At 42.8% G+C, this 19,295-nt stretch overlaps 3 protein-coding genes across 7 annotated transcripts in view; 2 read left to right on the top strand and 1 right to left on the bottom strand.

Moving 5' to 3' along the window:
- Window positions 1-1,191: 1,191 nt before the first annotated feature.
- On the bottom strand, window positions 1,192-4,568 carry crybb1 (crystallin, beta B1; the record flags this gene model as incomplete). Its single annotated transcript, XM_084382660.1, is given in 7 exon segments — window positions 1,192-1,369; window positions 2,402-2,544; window positions 2,691-2,823; window positions 2,981-3,099; window positions 3,892-4,035; window positions 4,400-4,525; window positions 4,527-4,568. Coding segments are annotated over 7 exon segments (885 nt in total).
- Window positions 1,309-12,322, top strand: cryba4 (crystallin, beta A4). The gene is made up of 7 exons (XM_084382661.1): window positions 1,309-1,389; window positions 10,025-10,184; window positions 10,776-10,819; window positions 11,361-11,479; window positions 11,568-11,709; window positions 11,810-11,952; window positions 12,082-12,322. The coding sequence occupies exons 3-7, from the start codon at window positions 10,781-10,783 to the stop codon at window positions 12,227-12,229; spliced, it is 591 nt and encodes a 196-aa protein (XP_084238787.1). The 5' UTR covers window positions 1,309-1,389; window positions 10,025-10,184; window positions 10,776-10,780; the 3' UTR covers window positions 12,230-12,322.
- A 2,270-nt stretch (window positions 12,323-14,592) lies between these two features.
- grk3 (G protein-coupled receptor kinase 3) overlaps window positions 14,593-19,295 on the top strand; it is a 67,414-nt gene continuing 62,711 nt past the window's right edge. The window contains exons 1-2 of one of the 5 annotated variants that reach the window (XM_084383236.1): window positions 14,593-15,190; window positions 16,208-16,946. In XM_084383236.1, coding sequence (XP_084239362.1) covers window positions 16,834-16,946 — 113 coding nt within the window. In that variant the 5' untranslated portion in view covers window positions 14,593-15,190; window positions 16,208-16,833. Of the gene's footprint in view, window positions 16,947-19,295 lie in introns of all 5 variants that reach the window. The other 4 variants (XM_084383235.1, XM_084383234.1, XM_084383237.1 and 1 more) reach the window with 4 other exon arrangements.

The following is a 19,295-nucleotide window of genomic DNA, read 5'->3' as shown; positions in this document are numbered from 1 at the left end:
GGTGGTTCCAGTGGCCACCAAGGCGGTCCCAGTGGTCAGAAGTGGTGTTCTAGGAGATTCTGGAGGTCAATAAAGAGGTTCTAGAGTATTTTTTAAAGGTTTTTAGTGGACATTAAGGAGGTTCAGGGGTGCCTTACGATGTTGTAGTGTTCCTTTTGGAGGTTCTAGAAGTCCAGGAGGGTTAGTGGTCATTGAGGAGGTTCTAGAGGTCCATACGTTAAGTCCTATAAGTTATGAAGTCCATGAATTGGTTCTGTTGTCATTGAGGACACTATTGATGATCTTTAGGAGATTCTGTTAAGGAGGTTCTAGGGGTTGCTGAGAACCATTTTAGTGGTCATTGCAGAGGTTCTAGGGCTCCTTCAAGAGGTTCTAGTGGCCACTAAGGAGGCTCTGGGGTCTCTATGAATGCTCTTGTGGCATTTTAGGAGGTTCTATGGGTTCTTTACGTAGTGTGCATTGGTCTGAAGTTCTTTAAGATGTTCTGTAGTCACTTGAAGAAGATCTAGGGTTTCTTTAGGGGGTCCTATGAGACTTGAAGTCTTTAAAGTGGTTCTGTGGCCATTAAAGAAGTTCAAAGGGTCCTTGAGGAGGTTCTTGAGGTACTTAAGATGTTCTAGTAATCACTAAGTAGGGATTTATCGGTGTATGATATAATTTACTTACCCGGCACTCTGTTTCCTCCTGCTCTTGTAGATGTATATATGTGTGATGTTGTATCTTTAATTCAGCAGTAACACCATGTATGATGTCCTACAACTGGTTATATTGGACTAACAGTGAGTTTGTGATACTATATTGATTACATCCTATATAATACTTCCATTTTCCGATGTGTAATTGGTAAATAGATGACAATAAATAAAAAGCACTTTAAAGTCATAACAAACCACCTACACACCTTTAACTTCTATTGGACTTTCATCCAAACATGAGTGGGTTTTTTGTAGAAAGAATAAAGGTAATCCAGCCAGGGAGGTTTCAGGTCTTTCACAACATGTTTATTTTTTAGCACCATAAAAAGTCAGTTACGGTTGTCCCGTGTTTTTGCTCTCATTCTGTCTTTCCTTTGGGATGGAGCGATGATGGTGGAGATTTAGGAAAGGATTGGAGACAGGGGGCGTTTGGAGAAATAAAAAGCTGAGAGGGCTGCTTGGCTACGGCAGCACCAGGCGTTCAGCAGGTGTTGGTTCACTTGCTGGCGGAGGTGAAGGTGAAGCATCCTCTCTGGTGGAACTGCATGTCCCTGATACGACGCATGGACTGGATCTGGGGCTGGAAGGCGCAGAAGTCGTTGTAGTGTCTGTAGTCACCGCACTCAAACAGGTACTGGTAGCCTCTGTATCCGGGGTACTGGTAACCCACCCAGCTGAGAGACACAAGGAGAGGGTAAGCAGAGTTAATGCTGAGTGTCAGTAACACTCTGATATCACACATTTCAGTGTTTGAATCTCATAGCTTTCAGAAATGAGGAGGTTCTAGATGTCCAGCAGATTTAGTGGACATTGAGGAGGTTCTAGAGGTCCTAAAAGAGGTTCTAGTCCTAGATTTCTAGTATTGTTTCATGGGTTTCTAGAAGCCCAGGAGGTTACTGGTCCCCGAGGAGGTTGTAGAGTTCATTGAGAAGGCCAGTAGAAAGCTCTAGTTCTTCTTTTAAGTAGTTATAGTGATCATTGAGGAGGTCCCAGGGGTCATAAAAGAGGTTATAGTGTTACTTCAGAAGGTTGTAGAGGTCCAGAAGGTTTACTGGTCATTGATGAAGTTCTAGAGGTTGTTGAGGAGGTTCTAGGGGTCTCTATAAAGGTTCTAGGGGTCCTTCAGGAGGTTCTATGGGTCCATAAAGAGGTTCTAATATTCCTTGAGTAGGTTCTAGAATTCAAGGAGGGCTAGTGGTCATTGAGGCCACCAAGGAGGTCCCAGGGGTCAGGAGTGGTATTCTAGGAGGTTCTAGAGATCACTGAGGAAGTTCGAATGGTCCTTCAGGGGTTTTAGGGGTTCTTAAAGAGGTTGCAGTGTTTCCTCTGCAGTATTTCATTGTGAGACTCGTAAAAAATAGAAATATCGAGAAACATTTGTGGCTACAAATACGTATTGTCATCAAGTAAACAGTACGCAGTCAGTCTAGAGCCTTGTGATGTAATGTCATCCTCCTTGTTGTGAACAAGTACATTGTGGTGAAACTCTGGGCGCCTGTGGCCTCCTCTGAAGCCATGTCTAAATCAATATTTGCAGTACAGAGCCTCCATTTTATTTAAATTTGAATAATGAGCCGATGAATTTGCTCCCAGGCTGTATGAAAGTCTTCTCTCAATGTCACACAGCTAAAAAAACACAAGCCCTCATCATCTGAAGCGATCCAGTTGTGTGTTGAGTTGTGTTGTGTTGTGTTGCGTGTACTCACGATCCTCCGGGCACCCTCACGCTGCCCACTCTGTCGCAGAAGCCATGCGCCCAGAGGGTGGGCACATCATCCTCCTGGATCTCCATCTTGTTGCCCTTGAAGTCAGAGAGCTCATACAGGCAGATCTTGTGCTCCATGCTGTCCTGTAGGGAGGAAATGAGACATGAAGGTTTAGTCTTCATGTTACATCAGCCACCATCAGCTCAACCTGTTCTCCTCCTACTACTAACTATAAGAAGCAGTGTTGTCCTCCTCCTATATAACATCGTGTGCACAGTGTTAAACGCACCATGCGGATGGGCCTGAGGGACATGAGGCAGTCGCTGCGGTAGGAGTTGCTCCAGGTATCCCAGCGAGGATACTCTCCCTTCTCCAGGATGAACATCTCCCCACGGAAGTTAGTCTGCTCAAAGGCAACAAAGCTGAAGAAGGGGGTCCGCCGGGCACAAGGGGGGCACAAGGGTGGAGAGGACAGGAGAGAAGAATTAGAGGAAGGATATAATTCATGTGAACAGACAGAAAGTGGATAGTTTCTCGCTTTTTAGCTGATTTGATCGGGGTTCGTGTGTGTCCACTTACGGGCCGCACTCCACAATGATACTACGCACTCTATCCATGCCACGGTCACACACGTTCATACACTCATTCTGGACCTCGATCATCCTGCCCTGGAAGTTCTCCTGGTCGAACATCATGATCTGCACAGAGGAGATGTTACAAGTTACAGCAGGGAGACAAGAGATCAAGCGCTGAATACATCACAAGTCCCAGCAGTGTTGTCTTCAGTTCAGTAACAAGAGATAATAAATAACTGTCCTGCTACATCGACAGATACTGTTTAAATATAATATTAATCAAGGCTCAAGAGAATTTGTGTTTTTTTTTACCATATTTCAAAGACAAATATACTTTTTTTCACATTAATTAGACAACTGTAGATACAGCTACTAACATTTGGTCCCAAAAAACATATAATAAACTATTCTGGCAATGTTTTAGTAGTATATTAAGTATATAAAGTAGCATGTAAAGTAGTTTCAGCTTGCAGCTTGTATATTAATGCAGCAAAAATGTAAAAAAAAAATTCAACAATATAATCTAAAAATTAGCTGATCTGCTAAAATTTTCAGATTTTTTCAATAGGAAACAAATCCAAGCAATATCAAGCAAAAGCCTCGATCAAAAACTGCCTTTTAAAGGGTCAGTTCACTCAAACCACAAAGACTAACAACTTCACTGTTTGTTACAACCTCAGTACAGTGGGGAAGTGTATTCATTTGGCTGCTTAAGGCATCTCCAAAAACAACAACCTGCTTTCACTACTTTAACCACTTCAATCAATCTCATCATCATCTCAAATGCTTAGCAGACAAAGCCAAAACTGTCCACGTAGCCCGATGCTAGGACATGTTTTCTATTTAAACTGTGTGAACTGTTCCTTTAAATAAAACTAAATGTACAGATATCGTAGAAAAAGCAGCCTGACTCACTCTGAAGGATCCCATGCCAGGCTCGCCGGTCTTGGTGGCCTTGCTGGAGGCAGCGGGGGCTGGGGCTCCCTTGTCCTTGGCATCGGTGCCCTGGCTGGAGGCGGACTTGGCAGTCTGAGACATGGTGAGGGGCTTCAGGAGAGTCTGGGTGAGAGATGAAGGAAGACAAGGGGATGAACAGAAATAGAGGTGTAAATGGAAGTGACAGGTTTACAGAGGAGAAAGTGAGAGGGCAGGAGAAGTGGATGCAGCCCGGTCGAGGTGTTAACACTGTCAGAGGGGTGGTAGGTAGGAACGTTTTTTTTGGGATTTGGACTAAAGCACAAGTCGGCTGTTTTCATGTGGGAGGCTCATTTGGGCTTCTGTTTGGGCCTTTCCCCCAGGCGGAGGGTGGTTTGCCTGGGTGCGGTGGGCAGGGAGTGGGCCCTGTGCCCTGTGGATGTGTGGGTGTCCCCCTGTACTATGATGGGTGTTCTGGTGTTGAATGTCTGTGTATGTGTGTCCTTACCTGCGTTAGTATAGCTTGCAGTGCCGTGTGAGGGAGGCTGGCTCGTGCTGGTCCCTTCAACGCTCGACCCAAGCTTTTATACTCTGGCAAAGGCCAAACGTAGAGGCTCACAGGACAATAGAAAGCCTCTCGTCATCACAGTTGGCCCGTGCCAAAGCCTCCGGGTCATCGCATAGCCTAGAAATGCCGCCGGCCCCTCTGGCCTGCCTGTAAGCATTTTACTATCAAAGGAAACCACTGACCGAGGCGTTTTCGTCATGTGTTGGGGTGGTAGGGCTGTAAGCTATAGTTGCATGTAGAGAAGAGGAATGCAAAGGTCCAGAGGGCACAAAGAGGTAATCCCTGCTCTCTATCACCTACACAGGCACACAAAAATACAACATGTTCTCTGAAAAACAAAGACTCGCTGTTCGAAATCAGACTTTCATCTGAACCTTATCACTTCTTGGTTTTTTCGAGGAACCACAACAAGCAGATAACCAAGAAAACTATCTATCGATAAACACACCTGATTAACAACATCTGTGTTGTTTTCACTCTTCATGCCACAGTTTAAACCTCGTGAGGAACATTTAGATTTATAGAGTTTAAATGTTTTAATGTTTTAAGATGGGCGGACTATCGATCTGCCCGACATTCATCTGTTTATTTGCCATCCGAGATTAAAATCAATCTCGTGTTGGAGACCGACCTGGAGTCAGGAGGCAGTTAGCCTGACATAGCACCTAGAAGCAGGAGGAAACAGCTAACCTGCTCTGTTCAAAAGTAAAACAAACAAAACAACAACAACAACAACAACAACAACAACAACAACACTAGTCCTAGCAACACTTCTAAAAGCCTGATCACACCAGAAAGTGCCACATAAATTCATGTGTGAGTGCTTGAGACATAGAGAAGGAGGGATGGTTAGTAGGCTGAGCAACTGAAGTTTGTGAGCTAATATCTAGCATGCTAGCAAGATGGGAACATGCTAGCGCTAGTCAGTTGGCACTGCACTCTGAGCCTCGTTCTGTCAATCTTGATGAGCAACAGTTGTTCCATCTCACCAAACACTTCTCTGTATATCAAACACCTGCAACCCCCACTACAGCAACAAAACTCCCCTAAAACCACACTACTTACTGTCTTTATGCTAAGCTAGGCGAACTACCTCCTGCCTCCAGCTTTTACCCTTTTCCTGTAACTCTCAGAAATGAAAAGGTGTAAACTATTTCCAAAAATCCCCAAAGCAAGCGTACATAACTTTAGCTAAAAAGCAGTGACTGTGGCCACTTATTAAGGTCTTATGATGCTAATTATAGGACCTTAATAAGTGCTAAATGCTAGTGTAACAGTAGCACAAGTAAAGAAGAGTCATGCAGTCAAAAAAAAACATGACCCAGTAGCCTTGTATCATTTAAATATCTACCTAAAGTTAGCTAATGTTAGCACCTAAAGCTATTGGTCATAACATACCAAAGTAAGACTAGCATTAAATGCTAAATTGTAGTTTAACATTAGCCTACATTAGCTACAGAAGCTATTGGTCATAACACTCCAAGACTGTAACAATAAATGCTAAATAAATAAAGAGTCATGCAGTCCAAAAACATAACTCATTAATGTAGCAAACGTTAGCCACCAAAAGCTAGCAATCATACCGGGTTTAGTACGACTGTAGCAGCAAAACTCCTGAGTGTGTTGAACTGAACAAGGACGTGTTTTATTACTTGTACACTTTTAATTTGTAAGAGAAAGACTTCAACATCACTTTAAATCTACATCCATGTACTGATGAACTCTTTGTGTTTTGATTTTATAGCAACATAAACATCAAACCATCGTAATTAAAGCATCATTGGATCTCTGTGTTTATCTTTAGAGGTGAAATAAAGGTTGTTGTTATTGATGATAATTCTTGGATTAAAACTGGATTAAACCTAGATTATATCACCTAAACTGTGATTATTTACTCTATGGGAGCAGGATTAAATTGTATTTGATCTGCAGATTAGGTGTGAACTAATCCTGCTGTGTAATCTGGGTGATTTCCAACGTGTTCTCAGGCTGGGCAGCGAATCTCTATATTTTTTTTGGTGTCCCTTTGCACAGAGTATGAAAAACTACCCTCTCTTAATACTTACATACAACCTTGTCGGGGACTATTTTCAGCGGCGGATTAATCCACATTTGCGGCTCTAGTGAGTATTTGTGGCAGCAGGTTGTTAAAGTAAACAGTGTGGCTTACTGACGTGTTTTTAAGCGTTTTTGAGGTTTGTTGGTTTTGATTTTAACGATATGTTGTTCATTTCTCAAAGTAAAGTTAGAAAACTCAGGTAAATTCACTGCACACTCAACACAGAATCTACTGTGCACATCTCTTCCCCAAAAAAGAAAGAAACCTTTTTGATACCACATGACTCTCCCCGTCAGCCATCTTATTTATAAATGACTTTATCTCAGCAGCCCTTAGAGATAAATTCACCCACATATGAAATATCTTTCATTATCTACTCACCCTCAAGCTGATGGATGAATTTCGTAGTCCACAAAACATTTCTTGGAGCGTCGCAGCAAAACCTGTTGCAACGTTCTCCCAAACAACCGAAGTAGATGGGGACTTGTTTTAAAACGTGAAAAGTCTCCAGAAGACCTGAGGTCCCAAATTGATTTGAAAAGACGTTATTTACACCCTTTTTTTAGGATCTTCACTGTAGCTGCAAAGCTAAAAGTGTAACAAGCTCACTGTCTTTCAAAGCAAATCACTTTGGCATCTCAGGTCTTCTGGAGATTTGGATTATGAATCTCACATCGACTTCAGTTGTTTGCTGCAGCAGCTGTTTTACTGTGAAGCTCCATAAATGTGTTGTGGACTATGAATCTTCACTTGACTTTCCATCAGCATGAAGGTGAGGAGATGATTGAATTTTTATTTTTTGGGGTGAACTGTTCCTTTAAGGTCTCTCCAGTGTTGCCATCTCCTCAACATTACTCATAAATCATCTTTTCGTCTCCAAAATCATGTCTTTGAGACATGAAATCTGCTCATCCGCCCACTTGTTTGTGATTTTTGTCGTTCAGTTTCTTGCTAACAAGAAGAAACCCATTGATTTTGACCCCAGAACCTTTTCTTATTATCAACCAGCTCCTCCTGACAGATAATCAAGCCAGTTATTAAACCTCCGCATTGATCTCCTCTCTCCATTTCTACAAAAACTCTAAATAATAATCAGCATGTCAGTCATTTCTCTCAGGGAGGAAATTGTTTCGTTGTCTCATGAGAGCAGATTTTTCTGTCTCACTTTGAAGGTAACATCTCTATAGGGTGACGCTCTCTGGTCAGACGTGTCTCTTATTGTTCATCAGAGTATTAAATGAAACCTGGGAGCGGCTCGAATACAGATTCACTGTTTAAATTCCTTCGGGCTCACAGGAAATAAAGCAGTTGTTTAGAAAGTCGTGCTTGCCCATGCAGTGCCTCTGTGCTCATGTTTACAAGTGGTTGATTATGTAAGCAGCACACACACACACACACACACACACACACACACACACACACACACACACACACTGCAGGCCAGCAGCAGGAGATAACATTGTCTTACACAACACACAACCTCTTAAACACTGAGGACTTTAATCTTTTTAAATGTCAAGAACAACGATTACGTCTGCCTTTAATTTTGAAATCTGACTGCGGCAACATAATCAGACACGCCAAGTGCAGATGTGACTGTGTAAAATACCAAAAACATTTTCTACTGTGATAAAGTTCAGCAGTCTGAAGCACTGTGGCGTAGCAGAACATCATGGAGTCGTCTAATGGAGAATTAATGTCATGTTAGCGTCACGTCTGGATGAACGACTTCCTGTATGATGTTTATACTGTATTTCTGCTCGCACACGGGCGGTCCGGTTTCATAAACAGACGCTATCTGCACAGAAAAATCACGTCTCCTTATTAACTAAACATTTCTGACGCATCAGTGAGTCTGTATTTTCATTTCATGTATATTCTGTCACACATGCAGACACCTGGTGACGTGAAACACATCGAGAGCAGAGCTGAAATGATTGATAACACTTGTAAATGGTTAATTATTGTTAATTACTATCTAACTAACTAAGAAATGCTTGATAAACCATTTATTAAGCAGCTGTAAGGGTTTGTAAACATCAGTTACAACGTTATAATAAACAACTGCTTAGTAAATGTTAACTAAAGTTTAATTAACTTTAAGTTCATAATGTTGGTTACACCTAACGAGTTTTACCTAAGCGAGCATTTGAGGAACTACAACTGGCTACATCAGTATCTTCTTTTAAATCACTTTAGTTTAGTTGTAGGCGTTTGAATTTTTAGGTTTATTGTTTTATTTTTCATGCGTGAGTCTTAATTTACTCAGGCGTGGGGAGAAACAAAATAAATGTAACTGGATCATGTAATCAGGATATACTACACTATACTATATTCAAGTAAAGTTACGGGAAAAAAGATGTAATAAGATTACAGATATATTTAATAAAAAAAAGGGATTACTGACAGGATTACGATTTTAAGATAAATAATAATGTACCAGTCTGTAACATCACTCCGGTCTCGAGCGAAACCAAATACACAGATGTGTTTTCCGGCTGTGTTTTCTTATGTAAGTCTATTTTATTCTGTCTTGAGGTTATCTAAAAGTAACAGAAAGTAATTAAGTTACCAAACTTTAATATTGTGATACTCAGATTATGTTACTGACTACGTTTTGTAAAAGGACCCTGAATCACATCTTATCACTGGTGTTTTAATGGTTTTAATCATCATCATTTTGTTGTGTTACCTCCACTGAGGAGGCGTCTGATTGTTGGTTTGTGAGCAGGATTACACGAAAACTACTCAACAGATTTCCATGAAACTTGGATGGAGGATGAGTCTCGGCCCAGAATAGAGCTCATTAAATTTTGGTGTGACTCTGGATAAAGGGACCGATCCAGGATCACCCCCCCCGCGACCCACACTTTCTTTAACATTACGAGATAAGGCATTTTCCGACACTGGCGCTCATGCTGGCCTCTTTATCCATACGTTGCTGTGTATTTTATTGTTGTGTTTGTTGTAAAGCACTTTGTAACGCTGGTTTAATACAAATAAACTAATAATAATAATATTCAGATAACATAATAATCATTTTGATCATTTCTCAGTCAAAAACAAGCCAAACTTTCTTTGGTTCCTGCTTCAAAAACATGCGGATTCAATACTTTTCTTTGTCTTTAATGTCTGTAAACTGAATATATTTGAGCTTTTGACTGTTGGTCAGGCAAAACAAGTAATCTGATTACATCACATTGAACTTTAATGGGCATTTTTTCCACTATTTTCTGATATTTTCTGGACAAAAACAATCAAGGGAGTGTTCATCAGACTGATCGATGACATAATAATAACTTTTTATTCATTCCTTTGATTCGGATAAAGAGTGAAGAAGACTTCCAGTTTCTTCTTCACTCTCCATCCTCCTCCGCCCCCCTCATGTCCTTGGTCCTCAGTATTTTCTCAGGGTCTCTCACTGTATCTTCTTCTCTTATATTTCTGCCCCCATGTCCACTGCCCTGGTTGATAATGTGGTGTCTGCACTTCTGCCCCATCCACAGATTAACCACGCTTTTGTCGGGGGGGACAAAGAAAAGCCCCTCCCCGCTGCTGAGCCGGGGCTTTCAGCATGGCCCCTTGCCAGGGGAGGCTTTAAAAGGGTGGGGGCGCGTGGCTTCCTCTCACTCTCACGGCAGGACAACCCAAGGGCATCAAAGCAAGGTGAGTCCCTGTCCCCTCACCAGGCCAGCACAGCCATGGGTGGGCAGCAGCAGCAGCCAGGGTGCAGCGGCCCCCACATATCCACACACACTCTCCACAATCCCCAAACACAGGAGCCACCCGGGCTCCAGGGCCCAAAAGGCCCGACACTGCACCGGTGATAAACATGGTGGTGTTGGTGGAAAAGTCTCCCGGGCAGCAGCAGCAGCAGCAGCAGCGGCAGCAGCAGAGGGGAGGAAATGGGCAGAAAATAAGATAAAGTGATAGAATGGGCGGGAGAGAGAAGTCGAGATGAAGCCTCAGGGTTTTTAACCCGCTTCGTTTTTTGTGTAGCAACTATAAATAGACTGATTCTAGTAGCCAGGCCATTATGTTGCCTTTTAACCTTTGAATACACACTGTTTCTGCTGCATTTAACATGCTATGTAGCCGGCTAGGCTTGTTGTTTGAGTAGAATAACACTTTTAGCTATTAAGTTATTATTTTGCACGTTCATTTCTTCACTTTTTCAGCCAAACTTTGCTCAGATTTCTCCGAATTCTTGGCTGTGTCTCATTTTCAACCCTCTTGTGCTTCTTTTCCCTTTTCCAGACAAAATGACTCACCACTGCACCAAGTTCTCCGGCCACTGGAAGGTGAGTCTGCAGGATGGAAACACAGCTTCATACATCAACCTCACCGGAGGGACCTTTCAATCAGTTTACCGGTTTTTATTACAATGTCTCAACTGGAAGGGAGAACGCTTTATCACCAGAGCTGCTCAGAGCTACACGACTGTGCCTCTAGACTTTTATTTATCATTTTCATTTATTAGACATCTGTTTATTAGTTCAGATTTGACAAAATATCACAAAAATAGGACAGAATTTGAAAGCTCAGACACAAAAACTCGACTTATATCACATAGAAGCAGGAACGATAGATGTACAGAGCAGATATTAAGCAAAAGCTACAAAGTTAAGCTGAGTTAAGAGGATATTGATTGCCTATAGCCCAAACATAATCAATATGTATCATCTTCATCATATTTTTAATGCTTCAGGGTGAAAAAAATGACTCTTGTTTTCCAAATTTGGTGCATTTAACAGCGACAAAAACTCAATTTTACGGCTTTAATCTCAATTTTTTTTTTAAGTTTGAGCACTTCATACATCGCTGTCTGTATTTCCTCGTCAGATCATTGTCTTCGATGAGGAGTGCTTCCAGGGCCGTCGCCATGAGTTCACCTCTGAGTGCTGCAACGTGATGGAGTTCGGTTTCGAGACCGTGCGCTCCCTCAGGGTGGAGAGTGGAGCGTGAGTAGAAAAACAGACCGAAATTACTCAAGTTAAACTGATTAACATGATAAGATATGCTGAAAATGTCTTCCTTCCTCTTCCACAGCTGGGTGGGTTACGAGCACGCCTCCTACCAGGGACAGCAGTTTGTCCTGGAGAGGGGAGAGTACCCTCAGTGTGATGCTTTCGGAGGCAGCAACGCCTACCACATCGAGAGGCTGACCTCCTTCAGACCCATCGCCTGTGCTGTAAGTTACAACATCTCATCATCTTCTTCTTCTTCTACTCTTTTTTGCTCTGACAGGAACAACAACTCAAATGCATCTATTGTTCTCTTCCTCCCTCCAGAACCACAGAGAGTGTCGTATGACCATCTACGAGCGCGAGAACTTCCTGGGCCGTAAGGGCGAGCTGAGTGACGATTATCCCTCCCTCCAGGCCATGGGCTGGTGCAACAATGAAGTTGGCTCTCTCAGGATCCAGTCTGGAGCGTGAGTGTCCTCAGCCTCTCGCCTATTTAAAAATAATCCTGCTGAGACTTTCACAATAGCCATCTTTTGCAACATTTCACCAACACTTCCTTCTCTCTCTCTCTCTCTCTCTGTGTGATTTCTCAACAGATTTGTGTGCTACCAGTATCCTGGTTATCGTGGATACCAGTATATCATGGAGTGTGATCGTCACTGTGGGGAGTTCAAACACTTCAGGGAGTTTGGCTCCCACTGCCAGACCCCTCAGATCCAGTCCATCCGCCGTATTCAGCAGTAACAACCTACTCCAAAACCCTTTCACCCATGTGAACCTTCACCTCTGACCCCTTCTACTTCCCAGTGCTGAATAAACTGTCTTTCTTAAACCCTACTGACTTCCACCATTGTATCTGCTTATCTGATCGACGGAGAGAAAGATCATGTTTTCCTGAATTACAATCGCTCCGACACAGTTCACATTATGGTGTCAACAGACGACCTGGTGTCAGTGTTTTAGCAATAAAAGGGTTACAAAAAACTTGGAATGTAAAACTGAGTTTATATTTTTTAAATTAGCCGCGTAGTTGTAAATCTGACGAACGTACGGGAAGAAAACTGTCACAAATATTTGCAAAAAACACTTTTAAATAAATTAAGAGCTGGAAAACTCATCAGTCAATGTGCTTCAGTCAATTATCAATCAAATATTTGAAACATTATCTGGTTACAGCTTCTTAAATATGAACATTTGACATTTGTGTCATTTGGACATTTTTCACCCTTTTCTGGTGGTTTATAATATAAGTGATTAATATTTAAATCTAAAAAAGTAAATGCTATTTGGAGCTGCAGTTAAAGTACATATGATTTTATCTAAAGTGTTTCAATATCTATTTTTTCTCATGCAACCAATGATTACTTTCTTGATTAATCAATTAGTTGTTTGCTCCATAAAGTGTCTGAAAATGGTGAAAAATGTCGATCAGTGTTTCCTCAAAGATATTTAGTTTACTAGGAGGAATGAAACCGGAAGATATTCACATTTAAGAAGCTGGAATCAGAGTATTTTAAACTGACATGCTCAAACTGATAATACGATTATCAAACTAGCTGCCAATGAGTTTAATAGCTGACAACTAATTGGTTAATCGTCTCAGCTCTATCAAAATCACTGGTTGGATAACACCGATCAGTTCGATAAAAAGTGACGTCATCGAGAAATTAATGATCCAGTGAGAAGACAGAAGAAAAAAAGGTGAAGATTAGAGGAAAGTCTCTCAGACTGTTAATCATCCTGTGAGCCTCTGATTGATCACATCACTCATCACTCTGTACTGTTTGTATGAGTGACTTTAGAGGAAATGTAGCATTTCAGCACAAAATCTTTACTATTACTCAAGTATGACTTGACTCCAAATGTATATCGGCTCCAGATATTGGTTATCGATCTCCTTGATTGCTAATAATCATTTAAAAAACGTGAATCTCGTTTTTTAATTCTCAAAAAGGTTGTAGGTTCCAGCTCAAATATCAGTAAAGGATCAATACCACATGTTTTTTCTGCATGTTGAAGGTATAAAACAAGCCTGTTTGTGATATTCCTTCATCCTGTCTGGTGTGTGAGGCCTTCTGTCCCCTCTAAGTCCAAGGACGACTTGATTTCATACTGTTTTGTTTATATGTGGCGGACCCTGCCACCTTTCTAGCTTCAAACAGTGTTCTGGGGGCCTTATTTTCCTCTTTTATTCAGTTAAAGAAAAATAAATACTTCGGAGTTTGATATTATTACCTCATTAATATTGTAAATGTTAAAATTTCCCCTCCATAGCAACATAGTGCCCCTTTAATGTTGATAACCCTGAACACACTTTGCTTTTTATTTTGTTTTTAGCTTAAATAATCACTTGCAGGATTCAGATTAAATAGTCGTCTACTTCAGTATAGGACCAACACTTCTTCCACCACTGGATGGGCATACTTCAAGGTAATAAAACGTGTTTTTATACTCCTTCATCCTGCCTGCTGTGTGTGTGTGAGGCCTCCTCTCCCTCTATATGTCCACTGCAGTGCACTGGGAGCATTACCAGTGCTGGCCAGGAAACGGCACTGCGTTTCCACCGAAACAGCAACACACACCCAGCTGACTGGGGCTTCCTATAGAAAAGAAACCATTTACAGTGTTGTGGTTGTATTAAAAACTGCTCGAGGCTGCAGCTTCGTGACCGTCCGGATCCAGTGTGAACACGTCGTATTCACCACAGAGGGAACAGCTGCAGGGACGGATCCAGTTCAAATGAGACCCCCCCCCCCCCCCCACTGTGGGATATTTCCTGTACACAGACTGGTCGATGTTATTCCCAGTAAATCACCAGTGACATGCTCCAGCTCCACATCTGTAAAAAAAAAAAAAAGAAAAAAGAAAAAAGGGAAGTCCCTACTTATAAAAATTATTCCAGTAAAGTGACGTCAGCTGCACGCGTATCTCGATTTGCTTTCATTTTTAAAGTGCAGGAAATAAAACACTACACAAACACAAAAATCTAAAAATCTGATTAATTTCCTCTAAAAAATAAAAGCGTGCGTCCGTGCGGTCCGGCTCCAGCCAAAGCGCTGACCCGCTCCGGGTTTTACGAGCCTCTCCCCGCCGCAGTGGGAGGAAGTTGAACCACAAAGCAAGTAGAGCCACAAAAATACAGAAAAATACACCGAAGGGGGACTTCTGCGAAACATGTGCCATACTGGAGCTGGGAAACGAGCAGCTTGACCGAAAGGAGCGGACAGGATCGCCTGGCAAAGCAGCGGAAGGGACGCTTTTTTTTGTGTGTGTGTGTGTGTGTGTGTGTGGGGGGGTGTTGTTGTTGTAGCCACTTTAGCTCCTCTAACTTAGCCGACTGCGGGCTCCCCCAGCACGGATAGCCGGGCAGGCAGGAGTCGCTCGGGGCAGGCGGAGTGCGACGGCTCCCCTCGTTTTAATCGCGATACCGAGCCGTGTGCGGTCGGATTCACGGGAGAAGCCCACCGGCACCGTGTCGTGTTCGGTGTTTGACAGTACCCAGGGTGGTCAGCCTTTATCGGTTAACCACACTTGACGGCGGGAGAGGGAAAAGTTATCGTTCACTACCGCCGGCCAGCCGATTTCCATCTACCCAGCGCTCCCTCCCCCTCCACCACCACCACCACCATCAGCGTCACCATCAGCCCACAGTCAGTAGCTCTGTGCTGGGTCTCCAGGCGAGGAGGGTCCCCCCCAACGCTCGGGGTAACTCAACAAGCAGCTATGGATTATTTCACTTGATTTTTTTTTGATTTTTTTTTTTACATCTGTTTCTGAAGCCGTTGGACTCTTAAAAGACTCGTGCGGGGTTTTTATTATTTTTGCTTCCCACCGGCAGCGCTTGCAAAGACTTCCCCAAATACGAGCGAGCCAGTTTTACTCGCAGCCGTTAGCTTAACGTTATTAAGTGACTCGCTGTCTGAAATCGAGCCAGTGTTGCCGTTAGTGTGCCAGCTAGTGACTCTGTCGGCTGCCGACAAACGAGGGTGTTTTTTTCCCTAACGTATCCGCTGAACGGAAACAAGCCAAACTGGATGTATAGATTGATTAATCACTCTATACCTTATCCGATAGTTAGCCTACTGGCTAGCAGGTTTCATTTTGCTAGCTAGCGTGGCGGCTAACTAGCAGACGAACCCAAAATATCGATATCGCCAGCAGCAGCAGCAGCGGGGGCTAGACACACGTTAGCCTCTCGGACGTGCTGGTCTGGGGCTTGTGATTAGTTAGTTCATCATAAATGAATAAATAAATTTAAAAAAAACGTCGAGGTGTTTCAACCACATCTTTTTTTTTTTTGTCGGGCGACATTTTTTTTGGTGTGATTGATGAGCCGTTAGGGAACATTTCAACAGGAAGCCAAAGCCAGCAGAAAAAAAACGACGGCAACATAAACAACAGCGGTGTGTTGGGGTTTTTTTTTTTTTTATGGGAGTCCTGGCTCATCTTCAACCTGTTTTATACGTGAGAGATTTGCATTTTATCCTCCTCTTGCTGCACCAGCTGAGATATTATTAAGGACGACGAATGAGACACATTTCAACCTGTCGCCGAGTGTCCTCCCCTCCCTGAATTTCCCTTTTTTTTTCTCTCTCTCTCGGTCGCTTGACACGAAGAAAAAGCCAACAACACGTGTAGCCCCCGTGTTTTATCTGAAGGAGCACCGTGCAGCCACTTCACTAAAATTAGATTTTTTTTTTTGTCCTCTCTCTCTCTCGACAGTGTTTACATTTTAAGAGAAAAAGAAACCCCTCCTGATACACATGCCGCACTGGAGACAAACCAGTCGTTTTGGACGTCTTCCCATCAAGAGGACCAGGAGAAGTCCTGCAGGATCTGACAGCTGCCTCCAGACCCAACATCTGGTGCACCTACATATCACATTACTTTAAAAGCGAAGGAAGAAGAAGAAGAAGAAGTGCTGGCCCTCAAAACGAGATCTCAACCAGCATTATTTTTTTCTCCTCCTCCCCAACAACAAGCCCGTAAGAAACCTGCATTTCTGCACTTAATGGGATTACAAGGACGTTGATCTAGCAGGCCCTGGTGACTGTGTTATCTCTCTTGTTAGCCTGTCACCCAATGTCTTCCCTTTTTTCTGTCACAATGATGGTAGTTTGAGGGGCGAAGTGAGCTCGACTGCAAGCCGGAGACAACGACAGCGTCCCCCCCCGTCCCCCCTGTCGATGGTCAGCCCCGCCGTCCGCTCGCTCAGCTGGCCCTGTCACGCACCTCGGCGCTTGATGTTGGTCATATCTGGTGGAGGACATTGTTTTTTTTAATTCCCAGCACCAGAACCCATCCCGAACCCGGTTGTTTTATTGATTTGGTCGTCCCAGGGTCGAAAGATGGCGGACCTCGAAGCAGTACTCGCCGATGTCAGTTATTTGATGGCGATGGAGAAGAGCAAATCTACTCCAGCGGCCCGGGCGAGTAAGAAAATCATCCTGCCCGAGCCCAGGTAAGCACGTTTAACAAAGCTTTTTTTTTATTACGTGTTGTGCTGTGTGGCCTCGTGTTGTGTTTGCCTGTCAAATGGATGCATCTTTTCTTTTTTTGTGTGCATGCTATGCAGCCATATAGGGAGATGGAGGCGTGCTTCCTCTCAAACCTGTGACTTACTGTAGATGCTCAGTGAAATATGACTGTGGAGCTTTTTCACTTGAGATGTCTGCAAACATGCAGCACCTCCAGTGGCTTCATTATGCCACCAGAAACAACCTGTGCAGTGGCTTAGGGTTTGCATGCCATTTTAATTTTTTACTTTACCTAGAAGTTAACCCAGTGCTCAGATCTCATGTGGCTCTCTGAGGGCAGGTTGTGATGCAGAAACATGCAGGATATTTGTCACGATGGAGTCATTTCTGCAAACAATACCATCTGTTAATGGTGTCTTTTATTCCTCATTTGCTCCCAGGCTTGCAGGCTGCTTTATATAGCATGTGCCACACATTTATAGACGCTGCTGTTCCTGGTCTGTGGGGTTGTATACTGCTCTATAAACCTCTTTGATGCAGTTGCACTATCAGTATTATGCAGCTCCTTCCATGCTGTTTGCAAGAACCCAACAGGAGTAGGCCATCAAGATGAGACCACAGCTTAAGTCTGATTTAAATAATACACCCCCCCTCAACATCTACACATAATTGCACATCCTTTTGTCCTCTGCTACGCAGCTCGTCAGGAGCCCCAATGTGTCTCTTCAGACCAGGTTTCAGGCGTGTAGCGTGCAACTTGATTGAAGAGGATGTGGTTAAAATTTGGTTATTGAGAGGGTTGCTTTTCACACAGGGTTTGTAGATTTGATAGTGTCGTTTTGGTAGCTTAGTCAAATGATGACCATTGTCTGCGTGTGTGTGAGGAACAGCTTTGTGTAGAGCAGATCTTAGCTGGCAGTTGGCACCGCTGTCAGATTTAATTTGCGTTCATCATGTTTTCAGCCGTACACCTTGTACCTCGCATTTATTAATCGCGAGCTAAAAACTATTATTGACTCACCCACACGTGTGTAAACCCAGTGGCTCGACACGGTGATTTCGCTGCGTGGATGTGGGTTTATTTTAGCAACCATTACATTTAAAACCAAGAGCGATTTAAGAGGAGGTCAGCTATTCATTCACTTACTTACTGACTCGTCTCGGTAGATCAGCAGAAAGCAGTGATCCAAACAGTGCTTTACACACAGTAATGAACATGAAGCCTGTTGATTTTTTTCCAACAGGAATCAATTCATTAAAAGTTATTCTCTGATAGCTAATTAAATATTCCAGCCCAGATCAATTGGCGTCCATATATTAGAGTTTAGATTGATATACAGTCATTCATTATCTCCTATAGCTCATTCATCTGTTTATCTATAATAAAAAGCAGAAACGCCCTTCCCTCTTGACAAGTTCAAGAGAATATTCTCACCTCCAATTCACAGGCAGAAAGGATCTGAATGTTTGACATTAATTCTGCCTTCCGGCGGTTTCTGAGCTGTTAGCTGTCGATATTAACTGACATGGGGCGACATTAAACTACTCATTTTAGAACGCAACCATTTTATAGCTAATAAATGTTTGACTTATATATCACATAATAGTTCTGGGTGTCACGTTCCCCTCCGAGATGATTTAACAGCCACGCCAAGATTTTTGCATGTTTTTAAAAAAATCCCTTTGCTTAACATTTACTGCTAACCTTTGGTAAAATATTTTTGCACTTATTAAGTGTCGGTTTCCTTCCTTCAGGCGCTTGTTGGTTTCGGTTTGTGTCAACATGCTATTGAAACTAACTTCCAGAAACCTGAAGCTTGCTTAAGACTGCCAATTCTTTAAAGTGAACGGTCTGTCACATTGCGTTTTGTTGTGTCAATGAATGAACTCCTGTTAATGTTGCACAATAACTTAATTGCAGCATTGGTATTACATAGTCTTATGTTCCCAGGTTGTATTACCACTACTCTGATCAGTACTAGTCCTGAAATCTGCAGTAAATGGAGGCCAGCTTTGACCAAACTCTTATAGGATACTGTCCGGCCCACTAGCGACTGACCACGTTTCAATGCATAGCTGTAGGGGCTGGTTGGTTCCAATTTAGGGTTGCACAATTTTGGTATAACACTAACCTGGTGATATTTTGGTTTTCTGCAATATCAACGTGATGCCACAGTAAGCGGAAGTAACCATGGGTACAACCACTGAGCAGTAGATAAACTACTGCGTGACAACATTGTTATCATTTAGCAAGTTTACGTACACATCTAAAATGAGCAACAGCTGAGCTGATTTACTGTACTTGACATTGCACATATTGCAGTGTGACTGTT

Source organism: Pagrus pagrus (assembly GCF_965226575.1).
Source record: "Pagrus pagrus genome assembly, chromosome: 19".
NCBI classification, from domain to species: domain Eukaryota; kingdom Metazoa; phylum Chordata; class Actinopteri; order Spariformes; family Sparidae; genus Pagrus; species Pagrus pagrus.
The sequence above is the reverse complement of the archived record's forward strand: the minus strand, read 5'-3'. Positions and strand labels throughout refer to the sequence as shown.

Bases quoted from the DNA above. Each gene is read 5' to 3' on its own strand.
- cryba4 (XM_084382661.1), top strand. From the start codon at position 10,781: ATGACTCACCACTGCACCAAGTTCTCCGGCCACTGGAAG. The intron at 10,820-11,360 runs GTGAGTCTGCAG...TTTCCTCGTCAG, and splicing joins AGTTCTCCGGCCACTGGAAG to ATCATTGTCTTCGATGAGGA. The intron at 11,710-11,809 runs GTAAGTTACAAC...TCCTCCCTCCAG, and splicing joins TCAGACCCATCGCCTGTGCT to AACCACAGAGAGTGTCGTAT.